Source organism: Molossus molossus, unplaced genomic scaffold (genome assembly GCF_014108415.1).
Source record: "Molossus molossus isolate mMolMol1 unplaced genomic scaffold, mMolMol1.p scaffold_m16_p_4, whole genome shotgun sequence".
Classification (NCBI taxonomy): Eukaryota; Metazoa; Chordata; class Mammalia; order Chiroptera; family Molossidae; genus Molossus; species Molossus molossus.
This window is the reverse complement of record NW_023425377.1, coordinates 71,573,816-71,588,495: the sequence shown is the minus strand read 5'-3', so window position 1 is coordinate 71,588,495 and position 14,680 is coordinate 71,573,816. Positions and strand designations below refer to the sequence as shown.

The window sequence follows — 14,680 nt, the reverse complement described above, 5'->3', positions numbered from 1 at the left end:
GTGATGTTAGCGAGGTGTTGAAGTCCCCTGCTATGATTGTATTGCTATCGATTTCTCCTTTGAAGTCCTCCAAAAGATTTTTAATATATTTTGGTGCTCCTATATTGGGTGCATATATGTCTATCAAGGTTATATCTTCCTGTTGGATAGATTCTTTCAATATTATGGAGTGGATTTCTTTGTCTCTAGTTATGGCCTTCATTTTGAAATCTATTTTATCAGATATGAGTATTGCTACACCAGCTTTTTTTTCCTTTCCGTTTGCTTGGAAGATTTTTTTCCATCCCTTTACTTTCAACCTTTGTGAGTCTTTTGTTGTGAGGTGGGTCTCTTGTAAACAACATATAGATGAGTCATGCTTTCTTATCCAATCAGCTACTCTGTGTCTTTTTATGAGAGCATTCAATCCATTTACATTTAAGGTGATTATTGATATGTACATATTCATTGACATTTTTGTTTAGAGCAGTTATATTTTTCTTCCTATTTCTCCTTCTAATTACAGTAGTCCTTTTAACATTTCTTGCAGTGCTGGTTTGGTGCTAATGTAATCCCTTAGCCTTTTTTCATCTGGGAAGCTCTTTATTTGACCTTATATTTTGAATGATAGCCTTGCAGGGCAGAGTCATCTTGGATTCAGATCCTTGTTTTTCATGACCTTGATTACCTCATGCCATTCCCTTCTGGCCTGTAGTGTTTCTGTTGAGAAGTCAGCTGAGAGCCTTAAAGGGGTTCCTTTGTAGGTAACCTGTTGCTTACCTTTTGCTGCCTTTAGGATTCTCTCCTTGTCTTTAACTTTTGGCATTTTGATTACTGTGTCTTCGTGTGGGCCTGTTTGGGTTCTTCTTACTTGGGGCTCTCTGTGCTTCTTGAACTTGAATGCCTTCTTCCTTCACCAAATTAGGACGTTTTCTGTCACTATTTCTTCAAATATATTCTCTAACCCTTGCTCATTTTCTTCTTCTTTGGGGACTCCTATGACGCGAATGTTATTACGTTTTTAGTTGTCCCACAGTTTTCTTAAGCTGTCTTACTGTTTTTTAATTGCTTTTTCCTTTTGTTTTTCTGATTGGTTCATTTTTTCTACCCTGTCTTCTCATTCACTGATCCAGTTCTTAGCTTCCTTTACTCTGCTATTGAGACTTTCCAATGTGTTTTTTATTTCTGATACGTCATTCTCCATTTCTTCTTGGTGGTTTTTAATTTCCAAGTGGTTGATTTTCAACTTTTCTATGTCTCTACTCATGGTGCTCATGTCCTTCCACATGCTGTTGAGCTTCCTTAAGATCATGGCTCTAAATTCTAGTTCTGTTAACTTGCTTAACTGAACTTCATTTATCTCATCTTTGGTAGAGGTCTCTTGTTCCTTCATTTGGCTTCTGTTTCTGTGTTTCACCATTTTGGCTATCACTGTGGGCTCTGGAGCCTGCCAAACTTTCCCTGTGGCTGTTTGTGGCTCCCTCTCCTGGCTTTGGATAAGCCAATAGGACCCACGTTAAACACCACCTTCAAGTCTTACTTTCCTGGTTAGAGTTGCTAGCCCAGGGAATGGTCCAGTTATCCTCTAGCTTTTTGCCTGGAGGCTATTAGTAGTGGTCACCTGAAGAACCTTTGCTTCTCAGTTGAATGAAAAACTCCCTCAGGTGCTCAGTTTAAGAGGATTTCGTGAGGGTAGGGCAGATGCTGGTTGTTAATGGGCCTCATTTTGCATTTCAATATCACTGGGTGGGGTTGAATCTCTGAGGGAGGGGCCGCCACCTCTCCCCAGAGCCCTGGGAAGGAGTAAGATGACCACAGTCCTGTGTGGCCGCAACTCAGCAAAAGCTCTGAGTGCCCTCCAGATCCCGAGTGTCCCCACACAATTCCAGTCCAGTCTGCCCTCCCTCTGCAGGAGTCCAAGGTAAGTGGCTGCTGCTATTTTAGCCTCTGTCCTCTGCGCTGTGGAGCTGCTTGGAAGTTTAACCCGAGGGCACCACTCCCAGCTAAGGCTGCTGCCCACTGTAGGCTCCCAGTCCCCATCTCGTGTCTACACAAGCCTACCAGGATTGAGTCAGTGTCCCGGGTTATGTGGTCCTCCAAGCTGCTTTTCTGTTGCTTTTTTCTGACAATTTGTCTTTATTTTCGTTGTAATTCCAGTTTGGTCCTGGGAGATGGTCTGTGTAGCTTCCAATCACTCTGCTGCCATTTTCAAGAGTCTCCCTTTTTTTTTTTTTTTAATGTTTTCTTACCAAAAAAAAATGTTTACTCAGATTCTCTACCCAATTTTTAATCTGATTGCTTGAGTTGTCTGCTATTAAGTTTTATGAGTTTTTATATGTTTTATATGTTAGCCCCTTATCAGATACATGATTTTCAAATATTTTCTCACAATTACAGGTTGCTTTTCATTGTAGTGATGGCTTTCTTTGATATACAAAAGACTTTTAGTTTGATGTAGTTCTCCTTGTCTACTGTAGCTTTTGTTACCCTTATTTTTGGTGTCACCTACAAAAATTCATTGCCAATACATGTCAAGGACTAATGCCTCTATGTTTTCTTCTATGAATTTTGTAGTTTGAAGGGTAGCATCATTTCCTGAATTACAAAATTTTGGCTCAAAGAATTTTGGTGACTTGCCAAATTTGACAACTAATAAGATGTCAGAACTAAGGTCTAAAACTATTCTTCAATAAAATGGAATCATAAAAGGAAATCATAATATTAAAAATGGTTCAAGTGGAAAACTTACTTATGTGCATTTAACCACCAAAAATAGGGAGAGAATAAAATATCACACCAAGAAACACTCTTCATCTACTCAAAATACTCTTAGATGTATATTTATTGGTATTAAATGAAAATATTCCTAATATGTTTGAAAAGATGAGAAAAATATACCTCTAAATTTTTCTAGTAGTCTGTGTAATGGACTAATGGGTGGTTATCTTTTTCATTATTTACATTTTTTTTTGTTTGTTTCCTCACTATCTATGTGTTATTTAATATTTGTGGAAAAGTAAATTTTATCAAGAAAACAAAAAAGATGTTCTTGTGACTAGTGCCCATCCCATCCATTACCCTGGAGGTATTCTTAAAGGTTTCTTTGTACGTTTGCATGTGTGTGTTTCATGGTAAATTATAGACTGGGCAGAAATGGAAAGAAAATGTTGCTACTAAGATACCTGGGGCCCTGGCCAGTTTGGCTCAGCAGTTAGAGCATCAGCCTGTGGTCCAGAGGGACCCGGGTTTGGTTCCCGCTAAGGGTGCGTACCTCAGTTGCAGTTTGTCCCCAGGCCTGGATGGGTCATGCGGGTGGCAACCACTCAATGTGTTTCTTTCACATCAATGTCTCTCTTTCTCTCTCTCCCTCCCACTCTATCTGAACAAAAAATGGAAAAATGTCCTCAGGTAAGGATAAAAAAAAAGATACCTGGGTCCCAGCTCCCTTCTTTTTTAATTTATCTTTATTGTTGAAAGTATTACAGATGTCCCTCCTTTTTTCCCCCAAAGGCACCCTTCCCCCTGCTCCTACTGCCCCCAGCCTTCACCAGACTATTGTCTGTGTCCATTGGTCATGCCTATGTGCATATAAGTTCTTTGGTTTATCTCTTCCTGCCCACCCTCCTGCCCTCCGAGGTATGTCAGTCTGTTTCCAACTTCCATATCTCTGGATCTATTTTGTTCACTAGCTTATTTTGTTCATTATATTCCACAAATAAGTGAGATCATGTGATATTTGTCTTTCTCTGACTGGCTTATTTTGCTTAGCATATTATTCTCCAGGTCCTTCCATGTCATCTCAAAGGGTAAGAAATATTTCTTTCTTACAGCTGCATTGTATTCCACTGTGTAAATGTACCACAACTTTTTTATCATCTCCTGATGAATACTTGGGCTGTTTCTAAATTTTAGCTATTGTAAATAGCACAACTATGAACAAAGGGGTGCATATATTCTTTCTCATTGGTATTTCAGGTCTCTTAGGATATATTCCTAGATGTGGGATCACTAGGTTAAATGAGAGTTCCGTTTTTAATTCTTTGAGGAAACACCATATTGTTTTCCATAGTGTCTGCACCAATCTGCATTCCCACCAGCAGTGTACTAGAGTCCCCATTTCTCAACAGCCTCACCAGCACTTGTTGGATGATTTGCTGATAGTAGTAATTCTGGCAGGTGTGAGGTGATATGTCATAGTCATTTTAATTTGTATCTCTCTGATGATTAGTGACACTGAGCATTTTTTGCTATGTCTTTTGGCCATCTGTATGTCCTTTTTAGAGAAGTGTCTATTCAGGTCCTCTGCCCGTTTTTAATTGGATTGTTTGTCTTCCTTTTGTTAAGTTGTATGAACACTTTATATATTTTGGAGATTAACCCCTTATCCAGTATATCATTGGCAAATATGTTCTCTAATACAGTGGGTTCCCTTTTCATTTTGATGCTAGTTTCTTTTGCTGTGCAGAGCTTTTTGGTTTGCTGTAGTACCATTTATTAATTGTTTTACTTTGTTCCTCTTGCCCTAAGTGATGTATCAGTGAAAATTCTGCTTTGTGTGGTGTCTGCAATTTTGGTGCTACGTTTTCTTCTAGGATTTTTATGGTTACATGACTTACATTTAAGTCTTTTATCCACTTTGACTTTATTCTTGTATATGGTATAAGTTGGTAATTTAGTTTCATTTTTTCGCATGTACCTGTCCAATTTACCCAACACCATTTATTGAAGAGACCGTCTTTATTCCATTGGGTGCTCTTATCTCCTTTGTAAATACTAATTGAGTGTAATGTCTTGGGTTAATTTCTGGGTTCTCTGTTCTCTACCACTGATCTGTATGCCTGCTCTTGTGCCAGTACCAGGCCGTTCTGATTATAGTGGATTTGTATATAATCTGATATTATCTGGTATTTTGATCCCTCCAACTTTATTCTTCTTTTTCCAGATTACTGTGGCTATTTGGGGTCTTTTTTGGTTCCATATAAACTTTTGTAGTTTTTTGTTCTAGCTCTGTGAAATATGCCTTTGGCATTTTAATAGAGATTGCATTGAACCTATCTATTGCTTTGGGTAATATGGTCATTTTAATTGTGTTAATCCTTCCAGTCCATGAACATGGTATATGCTTCCACTTGTTTGCATCTTCCACTATTTCTTTTTTAAATGTCCTGTAGTTATCTGAGAACGGGTCTTTTACCTCCTCGGTTAAATTTACTCCTAGTTATCTTAATTTTTTGTTACAATGGTCAATGGGATTGTTTTTTAGTTTCTCTTTCTTAGTGCTCAATATTGGTGTATAAAAATGCCATCTATTTCTGGATGTGAATTCTGTGTCCTCATGTCATCTGTGAATAATGACAGTTTCACATCCTCCTTTCCAATTCAGATGCCTTTAATTTTTTCTTCTTTTCTGATCATTGTAGCTAAGACTTCCAGTATTATGTGGAATAAGAGTGGCAAAAGCAGACATTCCTGTCCTGTTCCTGTTCTTAAGGAAAATACGTTTAGTTTTTGCCCATTGATTATGATGTTTGTTTTAGGTTTGTCATATGCGGCCTTTATTATGTTGAGGTATGATCCTTCTATTCCCACTTTGCTTAGAGTTTTTATCAAAAATGGGTGCTGGATTTTGTCAAATGCTGTTTCAACATCTATTGATATTGATCATATAATTTTAATCTTTTATTTTGTTTATGTAGTGTATCACATTTATTGATTTTCAAATATTGTATCAGCCTTGCATCCCTGGGATAAATCCCACATGGTCATGGTGAATAATTTTTTATATATATTGCTGAATTCAATTTAACATATTATTGAGGTTTTTGGCATCTATGTTCATCAGGGCCATTGACCTGTCATATTCTTCCTTTGCAGTGTCTTTAACTGGTTTTGTAATTAAGATTATGCTGGCATCATAAAAAGAGCTTGAAAGTATTCCTTTCTCTTAAATTTTTTGGAATAGTTTGAGGAGATAGATGTTAGTTCTTTTTTGAATGTTTGGTAAAACTCCCCTGTGAAGCCATCCCAACCAGGGCTTTTTTTTTTTTTTTTTTTTTTTTTTGGCTGGGAGTTTATTGATTACTGCTTCAATTTCCTCAGTTGTTATTGGTATGTTCAGGTTTTCTGACTCTTCCTGGTTGAGTATTAAAAGACTATGATTCTAGGAATTTGTCTATTTTTCCTAAGTTGGCCAATTTGTTGGCATATAATTATTCATAGTATTTTCTTACAATCCATTTTATTCTGTAGTATCAGTTGTTACTTCACCTCTTTTATTTCTTATTTTATTTATTTAGGTCCTCTGTTTATTTCTTGGTGAGTCTGGCTAAAGGTCACTCGATCTTCTTTATCTTTTCAAAGAATCTATCCAGCTCTTGGTTTCCTTGAGCTTGTATTGCTTTTTGGTCTCTGCCTTTTATTTCCACTCTGATATTTATTATTTCCTTCCTTCTACTTACTCTGGGTTTTTCTTTTTGTTTTCTTTCTCATTCTTCACCCTGTAGGTAGATAATTTATTAGAAATTGTTTCTCTTGAAGTAGGCCTGTATTGCTATGAACTTCTCTCTCATGATTGCTTTTGCTGAATCCCATAGTTTTTTGTTGTTGATGTTGTTTATTAATTTTTATTTGTTTCCAGGAAGTTTGTATTTCTTCCCTGGTCTCCTTGGTAATGCTTTCATTGTTTAATAACATGCTATTCAGCCTCCATGTGTTTGAATGTTTTTGACTGTTTTTATTGTAATTGATATCTAGTTTCATGCTATTGTGATTCATGATGATGCTTGATATGATTTCAGTCTTCTTGAATTTGTAGAGACTTAGTTTGTGTCCCATGTGCATTTGAGAAGTATGTATATTCTGCAGTTTTGGGGTAAAATGTTCTGTAAATATCAATTAAATCCATCTGATCTATTGCACCTTTTAGGGTCTCTGTTTCCTTTTTAAAGTTTTGTCTAGAATCTATCCAGTGATGTTAGTGGGTGTTAAAGTCCCCTATTATCATTGTATTGCTGTCAGTGTCTCCCTTGAAGTCTTCCAGAAGCTTTTTAATATATTTTGGTGCTCCTATATTGGGTATATATATGTTTCCCAGGTTATATCCTCTCGCTGTATCAATTTCTTTAATATTACGTTGTGACCTTCTTTGTCTCTTATGGCCTTCATTTGGAGGTCTATTTTATCAGATATGAGTATTGCTCCCCCAGATTTTTTTTTTCTTTTCATTTCCATTTGCATGAAAATTTTTTTCCATCCCTTCACTTTCATCCTGTGTGAGTCTTTTGTTCTAAGGTGGACTGCATATATGTGGGTCACATTTTCTTATCCAATCAGCTACCCTATGTCTTTTGACTGGATTATTTAAACCATTTACATTTAAGGTTATTATTGATAGGTACTTATTTGTTGCCATTTTTATTCTTTATGCCTGTGTTCCTCTCTCTGTCTCTGTCTCTCTCTCCTCCTCCTTCTTAAAACAGTCCCTTTAGCACGTCTTGCAGTGCTAGTTTGGTGGTAGTAAACTCCTTCAGCCTTTTTTTTTTTTTTTTTGGTCTGCAAACCAGCTCCCTTATTGAGGACACGACTTGTCAGGTTGAAGAATTTCTCATTGCCATGTCTTTCTATCCCACACACCTATTCCCACCTCTCCCCAACTCTACTCTACCCCATCTAATTAAATTCAAAGGCAGGCCTCCAGCCATTGCTATCATCTGAAAAGAGGAGAAAATACCCACTGCCCAGGTGAGGGCTGAACATGAATGCCACAGATGTGTATCCCTCTCAGTTTCTCTAATGTCCTGATGCTAACACCATAGCCTAGGCACTGAAAGGGAAATCTATTAATTCAAAAAAAGGACCTCTGGCTTGGGGAGACCAATTTTCTGCTCTGAGTCATGACCCCATGAGTCCTTTCAGGTTTTAAAGTCTGTGGTCCCCTAATTAGAATGTATGGTGTCAAACATTCTGTTCCTGCATTTTGATTCATCTTGTGTCCTTGCTTCTTATTAAATTGTTGTTGTTGCTATTCAGTGGTGTCCAGCACCTGCTCAATGGGTTTCTGAGCTACTCAAAGGGGACCTGGCTCATGGGCATCTTTCATGTTTAGATAGAATAAAGAGATAAGATGCCAGAAAACACCCCCAGTGTCAGCTGTTATCACCTTTATGCTGTTTCTTTACTTAACATCCCCTATTGCCTCTGGTGATGGGGTATTGCACCCTGGGTAGAGATAGAAAGACTCTCCCAGAGATATCCTGGGGCATCTGTGAAAGCCTGACATTGGGAGCTGGGGGGGGGGTGCCTGACAAGGAGAGTGAGGTGTACTTAGATCACTGTGGTTAAAGGGAAGTGGAAGCCATCCATTGGCAGGGGCCTGACATCTGGCTCTATCTTTAGGTGTGTGATGAGTATCACCCTGTACAGCCCCCAGCCATAACTCCCTCCATCACCTCAGATTGAGGGTAGCTTTTAAATCCATAGTCACCTCCCAGGTTGCCAATGATGCAAATAGCACCACAAAAAGGGGTTTGGAGCTTGAGTCAGTGCCTCTTCTACCCCTCAAGGCCTGGATGCAGACCCCTTCAAGTCCCATCATGATACAGTAGAGTGTCTGAATTCAGGTGCCCTCAGACCAGCCAGAGAGTAAAGATGAGCAGAGGAGTCAGCAAGCTCTGGAGCAGCTGGCTCTGCCCAGCCCAGCCCCAGGAGTGCAACCCTGGATCTGTGTCAGTCCAGCCCCCATGTCAGGGTCAGACTGGAGGCCAGGGTCTCTTCCCTGTGGGAACTCATGCCTTTGAAAAGCAACATTGTATCTTGTTGTGTTCCAGACATCAAGGGGTGTGGCCCAGACTCAGAAGCGTCCTGTGGAGTATATTTAAACTGCCAAGACTTCAATACGTTCTACTGCGAATGCCCCAGAGATGATTACAGGCTTGTTTCAGAGTCAATGCCCAGCATTGATTTTGACAAACCGTGTGATGGTAAGAAGGATCCCATGTCTTCCATTTTCTCATTCATTAGGTTTGAGATTCTCAACCCTTTCTCTGGGCCATCATAGGGGTAGCCTGGGCACCTACCAGGTCACCTACCCTCTCTGGACTCCAAGGCTCTGAATGCTCCCCATCAAGAGCCACTTACGTAATTTTGGAAATCCTCTTACCACCTGCCATCTTATTTTCATAAAACAAAGAAAGGGGTGGCATTCAAGATACTTCAGGAGATCACAGGGTGCTGCATTCCAGTGCAATACTCATCCTTTATTTCTTCATCAATGACTGCCAGGATGAGCTCTTCCCCCACCAGAATCCGCATGGGATTGTCCACCCCAGGAGCACTCTCAGACCCCTCAGGCCTTGACGCACCCTGTTCAGAAATGTGGGAGTGCAAAGAGTCAAGGGTGGGCCCATGTTTCCCAACTGGCCCTGCTCTAGTCAACAACTGCACTGGTGAAACCCCCCTTTGCACCCTGACCTCACTTCTCAGCCATTCAGCTGCTTCTATTTCTCCAAGCAAGGCTCCGACCTGATCCAATCCAATAATTTCAGTTCATGGGTCTATGGGCAACGAGGATGATAAGGACCCAGGAGAATGTTGTATTGGGGATGGGCAGGATGACATAGACCACTCCACACATACTCAGAAAGTTGACTAAATGGAAGAAGCTTCTATCTGAATGAGATTGAAAGGGAGTATATAATTAGACACCATTGCCCCAGACCCAATCCTCTCTTGTGGAGGTCAACTCAGGCCACATGAGGGATCAGACTACTGGGACACAGATAATGGAGGCTGAACCCCCTCAGAAGGACCCACAGGTTTGTGTCCCTGGTGGGAGTCCAAGGAGCCAGATGACAGAAATCGCTGCCACCCTTCACCCATCAGCACCTGCTCTCCTCTTCAGCTATCCAGCCCTCACCTACTGCTGGCCTTTCTCAGAAGTGGATTCTCATCACTTTTTGACAATCCAGAGGATGCTTTGTGGTGATCAGAAGAGGCACCTCTACCACTCCAAGCCTGTGTAGCTGGATATCAACCCTCATTAGCCACCACAGTCTGGCATCCACTGTCTGAGAGGCTCTGGTTTGTCTGGCATCATCTTCATTCTCCTCATTTTTTCCTGCAAGCCCTTTGAAGAGACAGGCTCATGGGTAGGTCTTGGGCCAGCTCCATGGAGCTTGAGTCTCAGAGTTAGCCTGGATGGAAAAGCTGTGTCCTGCCAGTCTCACCAGAGTTCCAAGGAGAATTCAGGCAGAGAGCAGCTGTCCTGGAGGAGGCAGGACAAGGGCCAACATTGGGAGCCAAGATGAGTACTGCTCAGAGAATGCAGCATTTCTCCTGCACTTAGTTCCCAGGAAGGCCCACCCTGGCCTTTGTCCAAATCCTCAGGCTAGAACACAGGTAACCATGATGTCTCCACCCCACCTTGGAGCTGCCCAGGGAAGCAAGGGCACAGGGGCTGAAAAACAGGGAGAATTCAGGCCATCCACATCTGGACAACAGAGCATTGAGGCCACCACATTCACCAATAGGGCACCTCCATGTGAATAAGAAATGGCACCTATTCACCAGGAAGGAGAGAATAGCACCTTTCCAAAACAGGTTTCTGCCATTGCCAAAGAACAGAGTGTGATCATGGGAAAAGGCAAAACAATCTGAGGATTTCTCCCTTAAAATTTACCTTCCCCATTGGAAAAGATTGGAATTTCTAAGTTGTGGCCCTGTCATCAGCTGTGTTTATGTTCTGTCCCTTTACCTGTAGCACCCGAGGTTCCCTGAGGGCTGCTGCTGTCAATGACTGACCTCTTGGGCAGTCCTGGGAAATGGAAGGGAAAGACTGAATCCTTGATTCCAAGTAAAGTATAGAAACCTCAGAGAAGCTGCCAGAAAGCTATGGGCTGCAGGGACAGAGCCACCTCCCCAGGTGGTAATGGACATGTGCACAGGGGTGGAAATTGCAGATCCCCTTTTCTATCTTTATAATCCTTTTGTCTTTCTTCTTCAGGACTCTCTTTGCATCTGCTGTTGACATGGAGTGCTGCAGTGGAAAATCTTAAAGGTGAGTCTGCCCAGCCAGGCCCATTAGTGACATAAGCTGGGGAGTGCTTTTTGGGGTCCTCTCACCAACAAGGGGAAAGGAGGCTTACTCTGTAGGTGAGACCCAGAGATGGTCTTCTGGAAATAAGAGAAGTTATTTCTTCCTCCCTAAATGTCCAGAATTTTCTGAGCTCTTCCAAGTCCAGTGGCAACCATCACTCCCTCCCTTCCCTCCTCTATCCTTGGATCCCCAGCTGGTAACTGACTTCCTCCATTTTGGGGCCTTCTGACCATGGTCTCCATTCCCACAGCTGCTACCCCTGAAGACTGTGCTTGGTGGTGCCCTCTGAACTCCACATGTGTCAATGCCACTGCCTGTCGCTGTGCTCAGGGATTCAGCTCTTCGTCTGGGGAGATCCTCACCGGCATCTTTGAGAGATGTGATGGTATAGGGGTTTGGGGTGGTGGAGGGGCATACAGAGGTATGGGGGGTGCATCCAGAGTCCTCATCCTTGAGAGCAGCACAGAAGCATTTTGTCAAGGATTAGAGAGAGGAGACAGGGCAGGGTAGTAAGAGGGAAGTGGGCAATCAGGTTTATGTGATTAGTCTATCAGATGCACTACCCATTTCTAAATTCAATTTCTAGTTGTTCTTTTTTTCTGTTGAGTTATATAAGTTCTTTGTGTAGTATTTTGGATATCAACTGCTTATCAGATATATGACTTGCAAACCTTTTCTCCCAAATTGTAAGTTTCCTTTTCATTTTGTTAATCATTGTGTTGGCTATACAGAAGCTTTTTAGGTTGATGTAGTTCCACTTATTAATTTTTGCTTTTAGCGTCATATTCAAAATATCACTCCCAAGACCAATGTCAAGGAATTCATCCCCTAAGTTTTATTCTAGGGGCTTTATGGTTTTTTGGTAATATTGTTGTTTAAAATATTATAATTTGGATCAAAGAGATTGAGCAAATTATCCAAAGTCCCACAATTAATAAGGTGGTAAAACCTACATACAGGACTAAAACTGGAGTTTTTATTCTTCAATAATACAAGAACAGAAAAGGAAAGTATACTAATTAAAATGATAAGATGGTAAATTTATGTTATGTAAATTTTACCACAGTAAACAAGTGGCAAAAAAGAAATTATAATTTTTACATGAAGAAATGTTCTTCATCTACTCAATATAGTCTTAGATACATATTTATTGATAATTTCAAAACATTCCTGTGTTTGAAACAATGAGAATAAAATAAAAAAAATTGTTTTAAAAATCTTTGAAATTCCCCAGTAGGCTATGTAGTAGATTTATAGGTAATTTCCTTGTTGTCTTTCTTTACATTTTCTTTGTTTTCTAAGTATCCATGTGTTATTTAACACTGGGTGAAAAGTAAAATTTTTCAGGGAAAAAGAAAAACAATGTTGAGTAATGCACAGCCCATCCATGACCCTGGAGGCATTCCTAAAGGGTCCTTTGTACATTTGCATGTGCGTGTCTTGTAGAGATTTGTAGACTGGGTGCACATGGATGGAGATCCTGCTGCTACTGTAACTGTATCTCAGTCCCTCAGGTGACCTCACCCCATACCTTAACCTGGAAGACAGGTCTGCAAACATTGCCACCATCTGAGAGCAGAGACATCCTTCATACTTCTTTTCTCACTTGGTCCTGATACCCATAGCCTAGGATGGGGACCTTAGAAGAGAAACTCACAAGTTCAAAGAAGAAACTCTGATGAAGGGGAGCCAGCTGAGAGTCCTATCAAGTTCTAAAGTCTTTGGTCCCCTGATTGGTACATACAGGACCAACTATTCTGTTCCTTCATTTTGATTCATTCTTGTATATGTGATTCTTATCAAACCATTGTTTTTAGCCAACAGTGTCCCGTTCCTTCTCTGTGGGTCTCTGAGCTACTCAAAGGACACCTGGGTTATTGGCATCTGTCTCTCATGTTTAGAGAACAGGGAGAGATAAGATGCCAGAAAACTCTGCAGTGACTCAGCTGTGAACAGCTTCCTGATGCCTCTTCATTTCACATCTCCTACTACTTCTGAAAAGGGGGGATCTTACCCAAGTGGGGTGGAGATAGCAAGATCCTCCCAGAGACATCCTGGGGCACTTGGAAAAGGTCTGACATTGTGAGCTGGGGGAGTGCCTGACGAGGAGTGTGAGGTGTACTTGGGCCACTGTGAGTGATGGGAATTACTCTTCAGGTGTGAATAACGATGTCAGCCTGGACAACCCCCCAACATGACTCCTTCTACTACCTTAGCATAGAGGGCAGCAGTTACTGCCGCACTGACCCTGACAGGAGGCCTGGTGCAAACAATACCACAGTGGAGGGTATGGAGCCTGAGTCAGTGCCTCTGACTATCCCCTCAAGGCCTGGAGAGAGAGATGCAGAGCTCCCTCCAGCCCCATCATGACACAGCAGAGTGTCTGAGTGTAGGTGCCCTCGGACCAGCCAGATGGCAGAAGTGAAAAGAGAGGTCACCAGGCTCTGAAGCAGCTAGTTCTGTCCAGCCCCAGGAGGGCCATCCAGGAGCTGAGTTCTGTCCACTCTCCAGGACAGAGTTAAGCTGGACTCCACAGTCTCTGCCATGTGGAAACTTACACTCTTGGGAGGTGACCCTTTGTCCTGTTGTGTTCCAGACATCAATGAGTGTGAACCACCCTTGACACTGTCCTGTGGAAAGTTCGCAGACTGCCAGAACACGGAGGGGAGCTACTACTGCATGTGCAACCCGGGATATGAGCTTGATTCTGGAGCAAAGACGTTCCGGAATGAAAGTGAGAACACGTGTCAAGGTATAAACCACTCCATATCTTCCATCTATTTGTCCATGAAATTTGAAGTCATTTGCCCCACTGTCCTGTGTACCTACTTGGTCACCCACCCTCTCCAAACTGCAAGGCTCAGAACACTCCACAAAGGGTCACTTCTTTATGTTTGGAATGTGCCCCCCTCCACTGCCCTACCCACCTGACTTCTTACTTACATTTTATTTTTTTTAAATGATGACATTCAAGATACTTCGGGAGCTTACAGTGTTCTGTATTCCAATGCAATATTTGTCTTCTTTGCCATCATCAGTGACTTCCACAATGAGACCTTCTCCTACCAGAACTCCCATGGGCTTGAACACTCCAGATACACTCTCAGACTTCCCAGACAGTGATGGATTCAGGGACCCTGTCCAGAAACAGGAAAGGGGAGATTCAAGGACAGGCCCACCTTCCCTAGCCAGCCATGTCCCTGGCCAACGACCCTGGCACCCAGACCCCACTTCTCAGCCACTTAACCTCCATCAATTATCCTGCACAAGTGACCTCTCTGACCCTCCTCAATAATTTCAGTTTACGAACTGAAGACAACCCAGAAGAATGTTGTGTCAAGTCTGAGCAACATGACATGGACCTCACCACGTACACACGTACTTGAAAAGTCGAGTAAACAAAAGAGGCTCCCATCTGAACAAGACCCTGAAAGAGGGCACCATCAGGAACCACTGCCTCACTCAGGGAAGTACACAGGTCTGTGTCCCTGTGGGAAACTAAGGGGCCAGGGGACAGAAACATCTGCCACCCTTCAGTCATCAGTTTCTGCTCCCTCTCCAGCCAGCCAGCCCTTATCTTCGCTGGCCTTCCTCAGGTGTAGATTCTTA

At 41.8% G+C, this 14,680-nt stretch overlaps 1 protein-coding gene across 1 annotated transcript in view; it reads left to right on the top strand.

The window, feature by feature from the left end:
- LOC118616198 (adhesion G protein-coupled receptor E2-like) overlaps positions 1-14,680 on the top strand; it is a 90,005-nt gene that overhangs the window by 9,423 nt on the left and 65,902 nt on the right. The window contains exons 4-8 of the mRNA XM_036241663.1: positions 8,805-8,957; positions 10,979-11,032; positions 11,322-11,456; positions 13,668-13,823; positions 14,373-14,549. Of these exons, the coding sequence (XP_036097556.1) occupies positions 8,805-8,957; positions 10,979-11,032; positions 11,322-11,456; positions 13,668-13,823; positions 14,373-14,549 (675 nt within the window). The remainder of the gene's footprint in view (positions 1-8,804; positions 8,958-10,978; positions 11,033-11,321; positions 11,457-13,667; positions 13,824-14,372; positions 14,550-14,680) is intronic.